The sequence below is a fragment of the Tinamus guttatus genome, unplaced genomic scaffold (genome assembly GCF_059628265.1).
Source record: "Tinamus guttatus ecotype Peru unplaced genomic scaffold, ASM5962826v1 Tinamus_guttatus_pri_ptg000490l, whole genome shotgun sequence".
In the NCBI taxonomy this organism is placed as follows: Eukaryota; Metazoa; Chordata; class Aves; order Tinamiformes; family Tinamidae; genus Tinamus; species Tinamus guttatus.
In genome coordinates, this window is record NW_028289024.1 from 138,229 (window position 1) to 154,221 (window position 15,993).

Sequence of the window (15,993 nt, forward strand, 5' to 3'; positions counted from 1 at the left end):
CCCGGCCGAGGCCGCCCCGCGTTGGCGCCAGGCCTCGCGCTCTGTTGATAAGATTGATTTTACTGCTTAAATCATTTTACTTTATCCAATTTTTACGGAACTTTTTATGTAAAAAAAAAAAAAAGAAAAAAAAAAAAGAAAACGAAGAAAAACATAAAAAATTAAACGACAACAACAAAACAGAATGAAAAGGCGAGCGAGACCCTACGCGGCCCGCGAGGCGGATGGAGGGAGCGGGGCGGCGGATGTGGGTGTAGGGACGGGCCGTGCACACCTATATGCGCCTGCACGGGCACGTATAGGTGCACATCTGTTGCCTGCACACGTATATTTGCATGTATATATATAGGTGTGCACGTGCATACGTGCCCGGGTGCAGCCGTAGGGCCTGGGTGCCCCCCTGGGGCTGCCCCTGTGGGTGCACGTGGATAAAATACAGGTGTATAGGGGTGCATATAGGGCTCTGCACGTGCAAGTCCTTGCCTATACGTGCCCGCCCTGCACAAACCGCTCCGTGCACGGCCCGCCTGGCACTTTAATGCCCCGGTGCCCCCCAGCCACTTACAAAAGCCCCGAAACCAGCGTGAAAACAGCACGAGAACAGCACGAAAGCCGCTCACACCAGGGAGCTGGCGTCGGCGGGCGCCGCGAGGCGCTCGGCCGCGTCGGGGCGGCCGATGGCCACCAGCGCCTGGGCGAGCGCGTCCACGGTGGCGCCGTCGGCGGCGGCCCAGGCGGCCAGCAGCGTGCGGGCGGGCGCCTGGCCCCGGCCGAAGGTGCCCACGGCGGCGGCGTCGTAGCCCAGGCGGGCGGCCAGCGCGCGCCACTCGCCGCCGCTCTCCAGCAGCCGCTCGAGCTCCTCGCGCCGCGCCGGCGCCAGCGCGCTCAGCGGGCGGCCCTCGGCGCGCGGCGCCGCTGCGGGGACCCCGTCATGGGGGGCACCGCCGGGGTGCCCCTCCATGCTCCCCTACCCCGTGCGCACTCCCCAGGGTGCTCCTTGGGATGTGGGTGCTCCCCCAACCCGTCCAAGTTGCCCCACAGGACATGGGGGATCTCCAAACCCTCCCCAATGTTCTCCAGGACATGGAGGATCCCCCAACCCGTCCTAGTTGCCCCACAGGACATGGGGGATCCCCAAACCCATCCCAGATGCTCCCCAGGATCCCCAAACCCATCCCAGATGCTCCCCAACCCCATGCAGATGCTCCCCAGGCCATGGGTGCTCCCCAACCCCATGCAGATGCTCCCCTGGACGTAGAGTCGTAGCCTCGTTACGGTTGGAAAAGACCTTCAAGACCGAGTCCAAACGTGGAACTTGTCTGGGACATGGGTGTTCCCAGGATACGGGCGCTTCCAACCCCACCTGGATGCTCCCAGATCCCAGGGGCTCCCCATCCCATCCAGCTGCTCCCCAGGACACGGGGGTTCCCTAGCTCCATCCAAACATCCCCCAGGACACGGGTGCTCCCCAGGCCATGGGTGCTCCCCAAACCCATCTCGACACCCCCAGGACACGGGTGCCCCCCAGCCCCACGCAGACGCTCCACAGGACGCGGCTGCTCCCTGCACACGATGCCCGGATGCTCCCCAAGATATAAGTGGCCCCGGGACCGAAGTGTCCCTCAATCCATGCCAATTCCCCCCGCGCGACGGGCCCGTCCCCGCGCTCACCCTTGCCGTGGGGCTCCTGCAGGCTGTGGCTGTCGAGGAAGACGCCGCTGTCGCTGTGCAGCTTCTCGCCGTCGGGCGCCGTGCCCAGCTCGCCGGCGCGCGCCTTGGCCAGCTGCTGCTTCTGCTTGCAGCCGTGCCAGCTGCGGGAGCGCGGCGTCACCGCGGCGTCCCCGCGCTGCCGCCCGCATCCCCGGCCGGCGGCACCTACCACTTGAAGGCCACGTAGGCCAGCAGCCCCACCACGACGGCGGCCAGGATGGAGCAGTACACGGGGATGATGTTCTTGCCCGCGTCCTCGGGCGCCGCGAACTCGGGGGCGCCGGCCGAGGCGTTGGGCGCCGCGGGCCCCGTCCCGGCGCGCTTGAGCACGCGCAGCTCCCCTGGGACGAGGGCGCGCGGCCGCCGCGGGGGCCCCGCGCACACGGCGTCGGCGCGGGGGCTGCAGGGCCGCAGCGGCGCCTCGCCGCACGCCGCGCACGGCCGGCACCGCTCCGACGCGCTGCTCGACGCCGAGAAGCTCCGGTCTGCGGAGATGGATGGGGACCGGGTGCGTTTTGGGGCTGGGAGTCGGGTTTTGGGGCGCGGGGGTGGCCTTGTGGGGCTGGAGGGTGCGATTTGGGTTCAGGGGGTTGTGCTGCAGGTCTGAGGGGTTGTACTTCATGGCTGGGGCTTGCATTTCGGGTTTAAGGAGTTGTATATTGGATCTGGGGGTGGTTGCACTTTGGGTCTGGGGGTTTCCATTTCAGGTCTGGGGGCCGCATTTTGGTGATGGGAAGTTGCATTTTGGGCCCAGGAGTTGCATTTTGGGTCCGGGGGGTTGCATTTTGGTGCTGGGAGGGTGCATTTTGGGCCTGAGGGGGTTGCATTTTGGGGCTGTGGGATTGCACTTTGGGCCCGGGAGGGTTGCATTTTGGACCCAGGAGTCGCATTCCGGGTCCGAGGGCTGCACTTTGGGCCCAGGGGCTACATTCTGGGTCCGGGGGCTGCACTTTGGGCCCAGGGCTTGCATTCCGGATCCAGGGGCTGCACTTTGGGCCCGGGGGCTGCCTTCTGGGTCTGGGGGTTGCATTCCGGGTCCGGGGGCTGCATCCCGCGCCCGGGGGCTGCGCTGCACTCACTGCGGCCGCAGGGCTCGCACCGCGTGTCGGCGGCACCGCAGGGCTCGGCGACGCCGAAGCCGGGCGGGCACAGGGAGCAGCACTCGCCCGTCGCCGTGTAGGCCCCGCTGGGGCACGCGGGGCTCCGCGCTGGCACCTGCGCGACCGGGGACAGGGTGTCACAACCCGGGGGGACACCCCGATGCGCCGATCCCCCCATCCCGGGCAGCTCCCTGCATCCCTTTCCCCCACTGCCGCCTCCATGATGGGGAAACTGAGGCAGGAGAAGGGGGAAACTGAGGCAGGGGGGAACACAGACCTGCACCCCCCCAAAGCAGAAACAGCCCCCAAACACCCCCTGCCTGGGTATTTTTGGGCTCCACATTAAATATTTTGGGATCAGGTTTCGGTGACGCCGGGGCGGCTCGTCCGGCCGCAGCCTTTAAAGGCGGCTCCCCCCCGAATATTCCCCCCCAGCCCAAAGCGTTAATTGGCACCAGGCAGCTGGAGCCGCTTAACGAGCAGCAGGCGGCGGCGGCTCCCGGAGCATCCGGAGAGAAACCCCCCCCCCTCCATTCCCGAAAATCCGGAGCAGGAGCGCGGCCTCCATGGAGCACCCGGGAAACTGAGGCAGGGACCAGCGGCCCTGGCCAAGCCCGGGGGCGGCTCCGCTTCCCGATTTCCCCCTCGTGCCCAAAGACGGCGTCGAGAAAAATGTTTAAAAATTATTAAAAATCGACAAAAAAGAAAGAACGAGGGGAGTTTTCTTCTCCTTGCTCCCCCGGCGACATTTTGTGGGGCGGCCGGAGCATCCCGAGCGTGGCCGGGATGAGGAAGATCCCGGCTGATGGAAACCAGGCCGCAGCCTTCGGCCTCGGCGCCGTCGAAGCGCCCCAGCCAAGGAGTTTTTTGGGGGGTTTCTCCCCCTTTTTCACCCACCAGAGAGGAAAATTCCCCCCGAGGAAGTCCCGACTAATGGGAAAGCAACAAAAAAAGTCAATTAAAAAAGTCAAATAAAGCCTGGGCTCGCCGGGTAATTGCCTCCCCTGGCAGCGGGGGGAGAAATGCAGCTTAATTACAGAGCCCGGCGGCAAGGGGAGGGAAGGGAAAAAGAAAAGAAAAAGAGAAAGAAAAAAGGGGAAAAAAGAAAAAAAAATAAAGAGAGAGAGAAGAAAAAAAGTTAATTCCAGGCGGGCAATGTGTTCCGCGTTAACCCGACGGGAAGCGCCCTGGAATTTAGGAAGGGCCGCGGCGCTCCCGCCGCCCCCGCAGCGGTACCCGGTGGGGCGGGGGGCGCCCTGCCCGGGCCGGGGGGTTCGGTTCGGTTCGGGCCGCCCTCGGCCCGCACTGACCTGCGCGGGGCAGAGCTGCAGCACGACGAGGAGGCAGAGCGGGGCCCGCTCCCGCCGCATGGCCGGACCGGGACCGGACCGGGATAGGGCACGGAACCGACAGCGGGACGCGAACCCGCGGCACCGCTTCCCGCCCCGCGGCGCGGCTCGGTTCGGCTCCTCCCGACCCGGTTCGGTCCCGCTCGGCTCCTTCCGACCCGGTTCGGTCCCGCTCGGCTCCTTCCCACCCGGTTCGTTCCCGCTCGGCCCGGTTCGGCTCCCCTCGGGTCGGCTCCTTGCGACCCCGTTCGGTTCGGTCCGGTTCGGCTTGGCTCGGTCCGGTTCGGCTTGGCTCGGCTCGGCTCGGCTCGGCTCCGCTCTGCTCGCTCCGCCGCGCGTCCCGGCTCGGTTCGGCGCCGGGCGCGGCTCGCTCCGGGCCGGCAGGGGCCGGGCGGCGCCGCCATTGGCTGAGAGAGCGGAGGGGGCGGGGCTTGGCGGGAACACGCCCCCCTCCGCCGCCGCCGCGGTTCGGTTCGGATCCGGGATGGATCCATTGGGATCAGAGTGGATCGGCTCGGACGCGAGTGGATCTGTGTGGATCGGATCCATTTGGAGCGGAGCTGACCCTCTCAGTTCGGGTCTGTTTGGACGGGACCGGTTCCGTTCAGATCGGTCCAGCCAGAGCGATTCTGGCAGGTCGGATCAGAGGGGATCAGCCTGGATTGGATCGGTTCGGTTTGGTTCATATTGGCTTGATCCGGTTTGGATCAGGTTAGTTCCAGATCGGTGTGGTTTGGATCAAATCAAAAGGGTTCCGTTTGGTCTGCTTGGGATCAGCTTGGGTGGGATCAACTCACGTGGGATCAGTTCGGATGGGATTGGATCAGATTGGATCAGATCTGGATCCAGATTGATTCGGTCCAGCCCGGATTGGTCAGGATCAGACCAGATTGTACCAGGTCAGTTCTAGCTGGATCAGTCCGGTCCAGGTCTGATGCAGACCAAATTGTCCGGGTTCAGATCAGTTTGGATCGGTTCGAATGGGACGACATCGGCACCATTTGGATCGACTGGGTCGCTTGGAGTCACATTGGTTGAGACCGACTCCAGATATCCGGGATCGTATCCGGACTGTTTGCTTGGATCCGATCAGATTGGATCAGTCCCAGTGCATTCGGATCCAGTCGGGCTTCTGCAGCTCAGGTCCAGTCCCGGATCAGTCCAACTCGGATCAAGTAGGTTCGACTGGATTCGGAGTCCTTGGGATTAGCTCAGTTTGGCTCTGATCCAGGCGATTCAGTTGGGACTGAGTGGGAGGGGAATGGACTGGAATCGAATGGGTTTGGGCTGGAGCAGTTCGGATGGGGCAGGATAGCACCGGAGCGGTTCCGACGGGAAGGGCCGTGCGCGGAGCCCTCGGACGGGCCCATTCCGGCTCCATGGGGATGTCCCGGGGCTCAGCGCCCGCCGCCGCGGGGCTGCCGGGATCAAAGCGGGACCGGAGGCGGGAGGCAGGATCCCGCCGCCCCCCGCCGCGTTTATGGCCCCGCAGCCCCGGAGGCGCCGCCGTCGCGCCCGGATCGGAGCCGCCGCAGCCCCCAGGCACCCGCTACCCCCCACTGTCCCCCCCTATTTTTTGGTGTCCCCTCAAAGCCACACGGAGCCTGCGGGGGGGCCCGGCTGCTTTATTGGTGGCAGCGGGCGCAGGGTGGCCGCGGGGCCGCTACCAGCCGCGCACGGGGTGCCACAGGGCCACCACCCGGCCCTGCGCGTGCACGAAGTACACGGGGTGCATGGCGGCCGTGGCGCAGGCCTGCGGGGAGAGAGGCGGCGTCAGCGCCGGGGGGACGCGCGGGGTGAGTGGGTAGGGGTGGGTGCGTGGGGTGGGTGCACAGGGAGTTGCATGGGGTGTATAGGGTGGGTGCGTGGGGTGGGTGCATGGGGTGGGTGCGTGGGGCGGGTGCACGGGGAATTGCATGGGGTGGGTGCATGGGGTGGGTGCATGGGGTGTATAGGGTGGACGCATGGGGTGGGTGCATGAGGTGGGTGCATGGCATGGGTGCATGGTGGGGGTGTGCAGGGTGGGTGCATGGGGTGTACAGGGTGGACGCATGGGCTGGATGCATGGGGTGGGTGCATGGCAGGAGTGCACGGGGTGGACGCAGGGGGTGGGTGCATGGGGTGGGTGCACAGGGTGGGTGCATGGAGTGGGTGCATGAGGTGTACAGGGTGGACACATGGGGTGGATGCATGGCAGGAGTGCATGGGACGGGTGCATGGGGTGCACAGGGTGGGTGCATGGGGTGGGTGCATGGGGTGCACAGGGTGGGTGCATGGAGTGGGTGCATGGGATGTATAGGATGGATGCATGGAGAGGGTGCATGGGGGGGTGCATGGGGTGCACAAGGTGGACGCATGGGGTGGGTGCATGGCAGGGGTGCATGGGGTGGGTGCGTGGGGTGTATAGGGTGGACGCATGGGGTGGGTGCATGGCAGGAGTGCATGGGGTGGATGCAGGGGTGGGTGCATGGGGTGGGGGCACAAGGTGGGTGCGTGGCATGGGTGCATGGTGGGGGTGCATGGGGTGCACAGGGTGGGTGCATGGAGTGGGTGCATGGGGTGTCTAGGATGGATGCATGGAGAGGGTGCATGGGGGGGTGCATGGGGTGCACAAGGTGGACGCATGGGGTGGGTGCATGGCAGGAGTGCATGGGGTGGATGCAGGGGTGGGTGCATGGGGTGGGGGCACAAGGTGGGTGTGTGGCATGGGTGCATGGTGGGGGTGCATGGGGTGGGTGCATGGGGTGTACAGGGTGGGTGCATGGAGTGGGTGCATGGGGTGTATAGGATGGATGCATGGAGAGGGCGCATGGGGGGGTGCATGGGGTGCACAAGGTGGATGCATGGGGTGGGTGCATGGCAGGGGTGCATGGGGTATATAGGGTGGACGCATGGGGTGGGTGCATGGCAGGGGTGCATGGGGTGTACAGGGTGGATGCATGGGGTAGGTGCATGGTGGGGGTGCACAAGGTGGGTGCATGGCATGGGTGCATGGTGGGGGTGTGTGGGTAGGTGCATGGGGTGGGTGCATGGAGTAGGTGCATGGAAGGGGTGCATGAGGTGGGCGCATGGGTGGGTGCACGGGGTGGACGCATGGGTGGACGCATGGGGTGGACGCATGGCAGGGGTGCATGGGGTGGGTGCATGGAGTATATAGGGTGGACGCATGGGATGGGTGCATGGGGTAGGTGCATGGGATATACAGGGTAGATGCATGGGGTGGGTGCATGGTGGGGGTGCACGGTGTGGGTGCACGGTGTGGGTGCACAGTGTGGGCACATGCACGGTGTTGAGCACAGCATGGCAGGGTGCGTGGTGCGGGTGCATGGCGGGGCGCACGGTGCCAGCCAGGACAGGGACAGGGAGCACGGAGTAGGACCCCGCAGGGTGCACGGCATGGGCGCACGGTGCAGGCACGGAGCGGGGTGCATGGCACGGAGCACAGCAGGGTGCATGGTGGGGTGCACAATGTGAATGCCTGGCACCGGTATGGCACAGGGTGCACCGTGTGGGTGCACAGTGCGTGCACACAGTGGGATGCACAGCAGGGTGCAGGGCATGGAGCATGGCAGGGTGCACAGGGTGAGTGCACGGCAGGGTGCATGGCACAGTGCATGGCATGGGGCACGGTATGGGGCATGGCAGGGTGCACAGGGTGAGTGCAAGCTGCAGTGCATGGTGCTGGCACACGGTGGGGTGCATGGCACGGTGCATGGCACAGAGCATGGCAGGGTGCACAGGGCGAGTGCATGGTGCTGGCACATGGTGGGGTGCATGGCACGGTGCATGGCATGGTGCATGGCACAGGGCACGGCAGGGTGCGCAGGGCGAGTGCATGGTGCAGTGCACGGTGCCGGCACATGGTGGGGTGCATGGCACGGTGCATGGCATAGTGCATGGCATGGGGCATGGCAGGGTGCACAGGGTGAATGCATGGTGCAGTGCACGGTGCTGGCACATGGTGGGGTGCATAGCACGGTGCATGGCATAGTGCATGACATGGGGCATGGCAGGGTGCACAGGGTGAGTGCCGGCACACGGTGGGGTGCGTGGCACGGTGCATGGCACAGAGCATGGCACCGTGCATGGCATGGTGCATGGCACAGGGCATGGCAGGGTGCACAGGGTGAGTGCAGGGTGCAGTGCACAGTGCCGGCACACGGTGGGGTGCGTGGCACGGTGCATGGCATGGGGCATGGCAGGGTGCACAGGGCGAGTGCATGGTGCTGGCACACGGTGGGGTGCATGGCACGGTGCATGGCATGGTGCATGGCATGGGGCATGGCAGGGTGCACAGGGTGAGTGCATGGTGCAGTGCACGGTGCCGGCACACGGTGGGGTGCATGGCACGGTGCATGGCATAGTGCATGGCATGGGGCATGGCAGGGTGCACAGGGTGAATGCATGGTGTAGTGCATGGTGCTGGCACATGGTGGGGTGCATAGCACGGTGCATGGCACGGTGCACGGCAGAGTTCCCGGCACGCAGCGGGGCGCCCGTTGCGCCCGCGGGCGCTACTCACGTGGAAGGGGATGAGCGCCAGCATGGTGCCCACGGGGAAGCGGTCGAAATCCAGGGTGCCACTTACGGGCTCCAGCTGCCCGTGCTCCTGCGTGAGCCCCACCAGCCTGCGCAGGGCACCCGTGAGCACCCACCCCGTGTCCCCGTCCCCGTCCCTGTCCCCGCCGGCGCTCACCGCAGCTCGGGGTGCCCCTCGACGGCGGCGCAGCCCGCGGGGCCCTGGCGCTGCCCGTGCAGGCTCAGCGCCGCCCAGCCGCAGTCCACCAGGAGCTGGTTGCGCCGCGGGTAGTGGCCCAGGACGCGCGTGAGCACGCGCAGCGCCACGTCCTGCGGCCCGCAGCTGCCCAGCTGCATCTGCTGCAGGTCTGCGCGGGGACACGGGGACACGGCTCGAGCGCGGCCGCGGGGACGCCCGTGTCCCCCCGCCGCGCCGCTCACCGTAGAAGAGGTAGTTTCCCGGGTGCAGCTCGGTGAGGCCGCCCATCTCCGGCACCGGGTGGCTGCAGGACGGCGTGGAGCCGATGCTGGCCTGGGGACAGGGCACGCCGGCCCGGCGCAGCCTGCGGGGACATGGGACACCCCGACCCGGCCCCAGGTGTCCGCCCGGGAGCTGCTCCGCACCGCGGGGACGGGGCCCCCAGAACGGGGCGCGGGAACCGCTGGGATTCCGGGGGAATCTCTGGGGTTCCGGGTGCGGGGTCTCTGGGATTTGGGGTATGGGGATTTCTGGGATTTGGGGTGCAGGAATCTCTGGGAGCTGGGGAGAAGGAACTGCTGGAATTTCTCTAATGAGAATCAAGGGGATTTGAGGTGTGGGAATTGCTGGGATTCAGGAAATGGGAACTGCTGGGATTTGGGGCGCAGGTTTTCCCTGCTGCTTTTCAGGGAATGGGAATCACTGTTTTTCAGGGTGCAGGAACTGCTGGGATTCAGGGAATGGAAACCACTGGGATTTGGGACTTTGGAATCTCTGGGCTTTGAGTGCAGCTACTGCTGGATTTTGGACTGTGGGAATCTCCAGGATTCAGGACGCAGAAATCTCTGAGATTTGGGGAGCAGGAGCCGCTGGAATTCAGGGTAGAATTCAGGAACTGCTGGTGTTTGGGCTATGAGAAACTCCAGGGCTGGGGGCATGGGATCTGCTGGGATTTGGGGTGCAGGAATGTTGGGGGGGGGGGGTTCAAAATTTGGGAATCTCTGTGACTTGGGGTGTGGAAAGTACGGGGATTCAGGACATGGGGATCTCCAGGTCTTGAGGTGCAGGAATCTCTGGGATTTGGGCTGCAGGAACTGCTGGGATTCAGGGCGGGGGAACTGCAGGGCTTGGGATTCTCTGGGATTGTGACACGGGAGGCTCTATATGGGAACAGATCCGATCCCACTGGCCCCTGGAATGCTGAGAGGGGAAACTGAGGCACGGCCGCCGGCCAGATGTGCCGGCAGAATGGAAAAGCAGGGGGAAGCGGGATGGGAAAAGGATTCGGGGGTGGGGTAGGGGAATATCCTGCTGTGCTTCCCAAGGTGGGGAATGCCGGCGCCGCCGGGATTTGCATTTATGGCCTGCGAAATGGGCGCACTTCAAGGGCTGCCGGAATGGGATTGGTGCCCGGCGGGGATGCAGATGGGGATGAGGAAGGGGGTGGGATGAGCCCTGCGTGAGTCTGTCCAACACCGGGATGGCCAAGCCGGGCAGCGAGCGGTGCCGAAAAGCAGAAATTCCCCCCAATTCTGCCCATTTCCCCCACGCGGACCCCGCGGGGACACTCACGCGGCCACGAAGTCGAGCACGGCGGCGGCGGTGGCGCGGGCCACGGCCTGCACCGCGGGCACGCCGGAGCACTGGTACGTGTCCCCGCAGTGCGCGTAGACGCCGACCAGGGCCACCTCGCGCGGCGCCTCCTGCGCGATGGCCCGCGCCAGCGCCAGGGCACCCGGGTCCGTGGGGCACACACCGACTGCGTGGGGAAGGAAGGGGCCCCGTGTGGGACACCGGGACCCTGTGGAGTGTCCTTGTGGCAAGGGGGGACATATGGCATGTGGCGGTTGCAAATGCCCCATGTTGGATGAGATGTTGGGGCTGGAGGCCATGGAGTGTCTACTCGGTAGAGCATTCTCACATTAGAGGGGTGAAATATGGGGCTTGGGGGGTCTCAAATGCCCCATATTGGATGAGATGTTGGGGCTGGAGGCTGTGGAGCGTCTTATGTAGCATCCTGACATCAGAGGGGTGAAATACGAGGTTTGGGAGTCTCAAATGCCTCATATTGGATGAGATGTTGGGGCTGGAGGTAATGGAGTGTCTACTCTATGGAGCATTCTCACATCAGAGGGGTGAAATATGGGGCTTGGGGGTCTCAAACGCCCCATATTGGATGAGATGTTGGGGCTGGAGGCCATGGAGCATCTACTCTATGGAGCATCTTTGCATTGGAGGGGTTAAATATGGGGTTTGGAGGGCTGGAATAACCCATGGATGCTGGGGCTGTGGGGGCTTCAGGAATGCGGGCACATGGGGCTTCTTCCCCTTATGGCACATCCTGGAAGGGAGGTTGGATGAAAAATGGGGTTCGAGGTCTTGATTGCCCCACATTGGCTGAGATGTCGGGATTGGAAACCACAGGATACCTTCCCTATGGAGTAGCCTTGCATCAGAGAGGTGAAATATAGGGTTTGGGGGTCTCAAATGCCCTGTGATGATTATTGAGATATTGGGGTAGGAGACCATGGAACAGCTTCTCTATGGAGCATCCTTGCTTTGGAGGGGTGAAGTGTGGGGTTTGGGGGACACAAATGCCCATGTTGGCTGAGGTGCTGGGGTTGGAGGCCATGGAGCAGCTACTCTATGGAACATCTCTGCAGCAAGGGGGAGAAATTCGGGGCTCAGGGGGTCTCAATTGCCCACGTTGGCTGAGGTGTTGGGGTTGGAGACCATGGGACACCTTCCCTATGGAGCATCCTCACATCAGAAGAGTAAAATGAGTCTGGGGGTCTTGAATGTCCCGTGTTGCTTGAGATGTTGGGGTTGGAAGCCCTGGGGCACCTTCCCTATGGAGTGTTTTTGCTTTGGAGGAGTGAAATATGGGATTTAGGAGGCTAGAACAACCATGGAAGTGGAGATGCAGGGGCCATGGACTTTAGGGAGGTGGGCCTTGTGAGGCATCTCTCCCTTATGGAGCATCCTGGCAGGGAGAGAAAGTTAGAATATGGGGTTTGGTGTCCTGAAAGCCTCATATCGGTTGAGATGTTGGGGTTGGAGTCCATGGGGCACCTACGCCACAGAGCATCCTTACGTTGGAGGGGTGAAATATGGGACTTTTGTGTCTTGAATGCTCCATGTTGGCCGAGATGTTGGGGTTGGAGGCCATGGGGCAACTACTCCATGGCGCATCCTTACATTGGAGGGGTGAAATATGGGACTTTGGTGTCTCGAATGCCCCACATTGGCCGAGATGTTGGGGTTGGAGGCCACAGGACACCTACTCCATGGAGCATCCTTACATTGGAGGGGTGAAACATGAGACTTTGGTGTCTCGAATGCTCCACGTTGGCCAAGATGTTGGGGTTGGAGGCCATGGGGCAGCTACTCCATGGAGCATCCTTACATTGGAGGGGTGAAATATGAGACTTTGGTGTCTCGAATGCTCCACATTGGCTGAGATGTTGGGGTTGGAAGCCATAGGGCACCTACTCCACGGAGCATCCTTACATTGGAGGGGTGAAATATGGGACTTTGGTGTCTCGAATGCCCCACATTGGCCGAGATGTTGGGGTTGGAGGCCACAGGACACCTACTCCATGGAGCATCCTTACATTGGAGGGGTGAAACATGGGACTTTGGTGTCTCGAATGCTCCACATTGGCCAAGATGTTGGGGTTGGAGGCCATGGGGCACCTCCTCTACGGAGCATCCTCACATCATCGGGATGAAATAGGGCGCTTGGGGGTGCCCTCCCGCCCCCCGCGATGCCCCGGGCGCCCTCCTACCTCTCCCGTTGCCGCAGTCGAGCTTGAGCCAGACGAGCCAGCGCTTGCCGGCGCGGAGCGGGCGCCCGCGCAGCAGGGCCAGCCCCGCGGCGCTGTCGAGCAGCACCTGGAAGGCGTCGAGGCGCTCGGCCAGCGCGGCGCACTCGGCCAGGCGCGCGCCGGCCACCGGGTACGCGTAGAGGATGTCGTCGAAGCCGCCGTCGGCGAAGAAGCGCGCCTCGGCCAGCGTGGACACGGCGATGCCGCGGCGCGAGCCGCCCGTGGCCAGCGCGGCGCCCTCCCTTGGGGGGACGCGCGGGGTGAGCGGGCGCCGCGGGGGCGCCGGGGGACGCCGCGCGAGGCGCTCGGGCACTCACAGCGTCTTGTGGGTCTTGACGTGCGGGCGCAGGCGGACGCCGAGCGCGCGGCAGCGCTGCAGCATGCGCTCGGCGTTGCGGCGCGCCGTGTCCTCCGCCACGGCCAGCGCCGGCGTGGGCAGCTCCTCGAGGCGCCGGCCCAGCCACGGGCTGCCCTGCTGCGGGGAGAGGGGTGGTGGATGGAGCGGGGGTGCTGCGCGCTGCAGCTGGTGCTGCTCCGTGCTGTGCCTGCTCCCTGGCGTGCAACTAGGGATGCAGCTGGTGATGTGGTCGGTGATGCAGCCAGCGGTGTTCCCAGGGATGCACCCAGCGATGCACCCAGTGATGCACCCAGCGATGCACCTGGTGATGCACCCATTGATGCACCCAGCGATGCACCTGGTGACGCAGCCAGCGGTGTTCCCAGTGATGCACCCAGCGATGCACCCAGCGATGCACCCGGCAATGCACCTGGTGATGCACCCAGCGATGCATCTGGTGATGCAGCCAGTGGTGTTCAGTAATGCACCCAGCAATGCACCCAGTGATGCACCCAGCAATGCACCCGGTGATGCACCCAGTGATGCAGCTAGAGATGCACTCAGCAACGCATCCAGCAATGCACCTGGTGTTGCATCCAGAGATGCACCTAGCGATGCATTAAGCGATGCAGCCAACGATGCACCCGGTGATGCACTCAGCAATGCACCCAGTGATCCAGTAATACACTCAGCGATGCACCCAGTGATGCAACCAGCAATGCACCTGGTAACGCACTCAGCAATGCACCCAGAGATGCATCCAGTGATGCTCCCAGTGATGCAGCTAGAGATGCAGTCAGCAATGCACCCAGCAGTGCACCTGGTGATGCATCCAGAGATGCACCTAGCGATGCATTAAGTGATGCAGCTGACGATGCACCTGGTGATGCACTCAGCAATGCACCCGGTGATGCAACCAGCAATGCACCTGGTAATGCACTCAGCGATGCACCCAGAGATGCATGCAGTGATGCACTCAGCAATGCACTCAGTGATGCACCCAGAGATGCTCCCAGAGATGCATGCAGTGATGCACCCTGCACCCAGCCCTTTCCCGAGCCTGGAATGCACCTTGGCACACACAGCAGTGCCCCAGCAACGCACCCTGCACCCAGCCCCGCTCCCTGCACCGTGTCCTGCACTCTGCTCCCAGCCCTATTCCCTGCTCCCAGCCCTATTCCCTGCTCCCAGCTCTCTATCCAGACCTTTTCCCAGCCCTGCATCTTGCATCCAGCCCTGCTCCTAGCTCCCAGCTCTGCTCCCATTTCCTAGACTTGTTCCCTGCTTCCACGCACGTCCTGTGCTCCCAATCTTGATCCATTCTCACAGTTCTCCATACAGACCTCGTCTCTGCTCCCAACTCTGTTCCGTTCTCCCAGATCTCCATGCAGACCTCCTCCCAGTCCTGTACTGTATTCCCAGCCTTGTACCCTGCTCCCAGCCCTCCATCCAGACCTGTTCCCTGCTCCCAGCCCTTCTCCTAGCCTGGGGAGCCTTCTCCATTCCCTGTTCCCAGCCTTATTCCTTGCTCCCAGCCCTTCATCCAGACCTATTCCCTGTTCTCAGCCCTACTTCCAACTCCCAACGCTGCTCCTAGCCTCATTCATTGCTTCCGGCCCTCCATCCAGAACTGTTCCCTGTTCCCAGCCCTACTCCAAGCTCCCAGTCATTCTCCTAGCCTCATTCCCTGTTCCCAGCCCTCCATCCAGACCTGTTCCCTGCTCCCAGCTCCCAGCCCTGTTCCCAGCCCCATGCCCTCCATCCAGACCTGTTCCCTGTTCCCAGCCCTGCTCCCAGTCCCATTCCCGGCTCCCAGCCTCATTCCCTGCTCCCGGCCCTCTATCCAGCCCCATTCCCGGCTCCAAGCCGGCACAGGCTGGCTCACACGTGCCTCAGTTTCCCCGCCGCGTCCCTCCGCACTTGCCGCCGCTCCTGGTGCCGGTGGGACCCCCGGCCCCGCGCCGCCGTCTCCCTCCATCCGTCTGTCCATCCGCGTGTCCGTCCGTCCGTCCGCCCGTCCCAACCTGCCCGTGGCCGGCGCCACGTGACGCCCCGGGCACCCGGGTACAGAGGGCACCGGCGGCCGCGGGGCCCCGCGCGGGCGGCCGGGCCAGGGGAGGACACGGGAGGCTGCCAGCGCTGAGACCCGCCGCGCTCGTGACACCGCCTGCCAAGAGCCGCGTTCCCGCCGGCTCCGCTCCGCACACGTGGGCGCGCGGCTGCCAAGGGCTGAGCCCCCCCGCGCTCGTGACACGTGGGGCCGCCGCTGCCAGCGTCCCGTCCCCCCCCTGCCCCGTGTCCGCGACACGTGGGGCCGCCCCTGCCAAGCGCTGAGGCCCGGCCCGCTCGCGACACGTGGGGCCGCGGCTGCCCAGAGCGGAGCCGCCCGCCCCGCGCTCGTGACACGGGGGTAACCGGCTGCTGAGACCTCCCCGCGCTCGTGACATGTGTGCGCGCGGCTGCCAAGAGCCGCCTCCCCCGGGCCGTGCTCAAGACATGCGGGGCCAGGGCTGCCGAGAGCTGAGGCCCAGCCCGCTCGTGACATGTGGGGCCGGGGCTGCTGAGACCCCCCTGTGCTCATGACACATGGGAATGGGGCTGCTGAGACCCCCCGTGCTCGTGACACATGGGAATGGGGCTGCTGAGACCCCCCATGCTTGTGACATGTGGGAAAGGGCTGCTGAGACCCCCCATGCTCATGACACATGGGAATTGGGATTTTGAGACCCCCCGTGCTCATGACATGTGGGAAAGGACTGCTGAGGCCCCCTGTGCTCGTGACACCTGGGTATGGGGCTGCTGAGACCCTCCTGTGCTCGTGACATGTGCGAAGGGGCTGCTGAGACCCCTTCTGCTCGTGACGCATGGGAATTGGGGTGCTGAGAACTCCTGTGCCCGTGACATGTGGGAATTGGGCTGCTAAAGGCCCCCGTGCTCGTGACACCTGGTTATG

At 64.3% G+C, this 15,993-nt stretch overlaps 2 protein-coding genes across 2 annotated transcripts; both read right to left on the minus strand.

Moving 5' to 3' along the window:
- Positions 1-616: 616 nt before the first annotated feature.
- LOC148592885 (death domain-containing membrane protein NRADD-like) lies at positions 617-4,270 on the minus strand. Its single transcript, XM_088533268.1, has 5 exons — positions 4,121-4,270; positions 2,790-2,925; positions 1,880-2,195; positions 1,666-1,811; positions 617-915 (listed from the first exon to the last, which is right to left on the minus strand). The coding sequence occupies exons 1-5, from the start codon at positions 4,178-4,180 to the stop codon at positions 617-619; spliced, it is 957 nt and encodes a 318-aa protein (XP_088389394.1). The 5' UTR covers positions 4,181-4,270.
- Positions 4,271-5,815: 1,545 nt separating this feature from the next.
- On the minus strand, positions 5,816-14,427 carry LOC148592886 (D-serine dehydratase-like). The gene is made up of 8 exons (XM_088533269.1): positions 14,368-14,427; positions 13,021-13,178; positions 12,665-12,945; positions 10,449-10,635; positions 9,119-9,240; positions 8,856-9,045; positions 8,682-8,787; positions 5,816-5,912 (listed from the first exon to the last, which is right to left on the minus strand). The coding sequence occupies exons 1-8, from the start codon at positions 14,425-14,427 to the stop codon at positions 5,823-5,825; spliced, it is 1,194 nt and encodes a 397-aa protein (XP_088389395.1). The 3' UTR covers positions 5,816-5,822.
- Positions 14,428-15,993: the final 1,566 nt, after the last annotated feature.

What these genes read in the sequence shown, in the direction of transcription:
- LOC148592886 (XM_088533269.1), bottom strand. Translation starts at nt 14,427, where the DNA reads ATGGAGATCTGGGAGAACGGAACAGAGTTGGGAGCAGAGACGAGGTCT. An exon ending in CGACTGCGGCAACGGGAGAG is followed by an intron (nt 10,636 to 12,664) that starts GTAGGAGGGCGC and finishes TTCCCCACGCAG; the next exon opens with TCGGTGTGTGCCCCACGGAC. An exon ending in GTGCTCGACTTCGTGGCCGC is followed by an intron (nt 9,241 to 10,448) that starts GTGAGTGTCCCC and finishes ATGTCCCCGCAG; the next exon opens with GCTGCGCCGGGCCGGCGTGC.
- LOC148592885 (XM_088533268.1), bottom strand. Translation starts at nt 4,180, where the DNA reads ATGCGGCGGGAGCGGGCCCCGCTCTGCCTCCTCGTCGTGCTGCAGCTC. An exon ending in GTGCGAGCCCTGCGGCCGCA is followed by an intron (nt 2,196 to 2,789) that starts GTGAGTGCAGCG and finishes CCATCTCCGCAG; the next exon opens with ACCGGAGCTTCTCGGCGTCG. An exon ending in GCCCCACGGCAAGGGTGAGC is followed by an intron (nt 916 to 1,665) that starts GCGGGGACGGGC and finishes GGGTCCCCGCAG; the next exon opens with CGGCGCCGCGCGCCGAGGGC.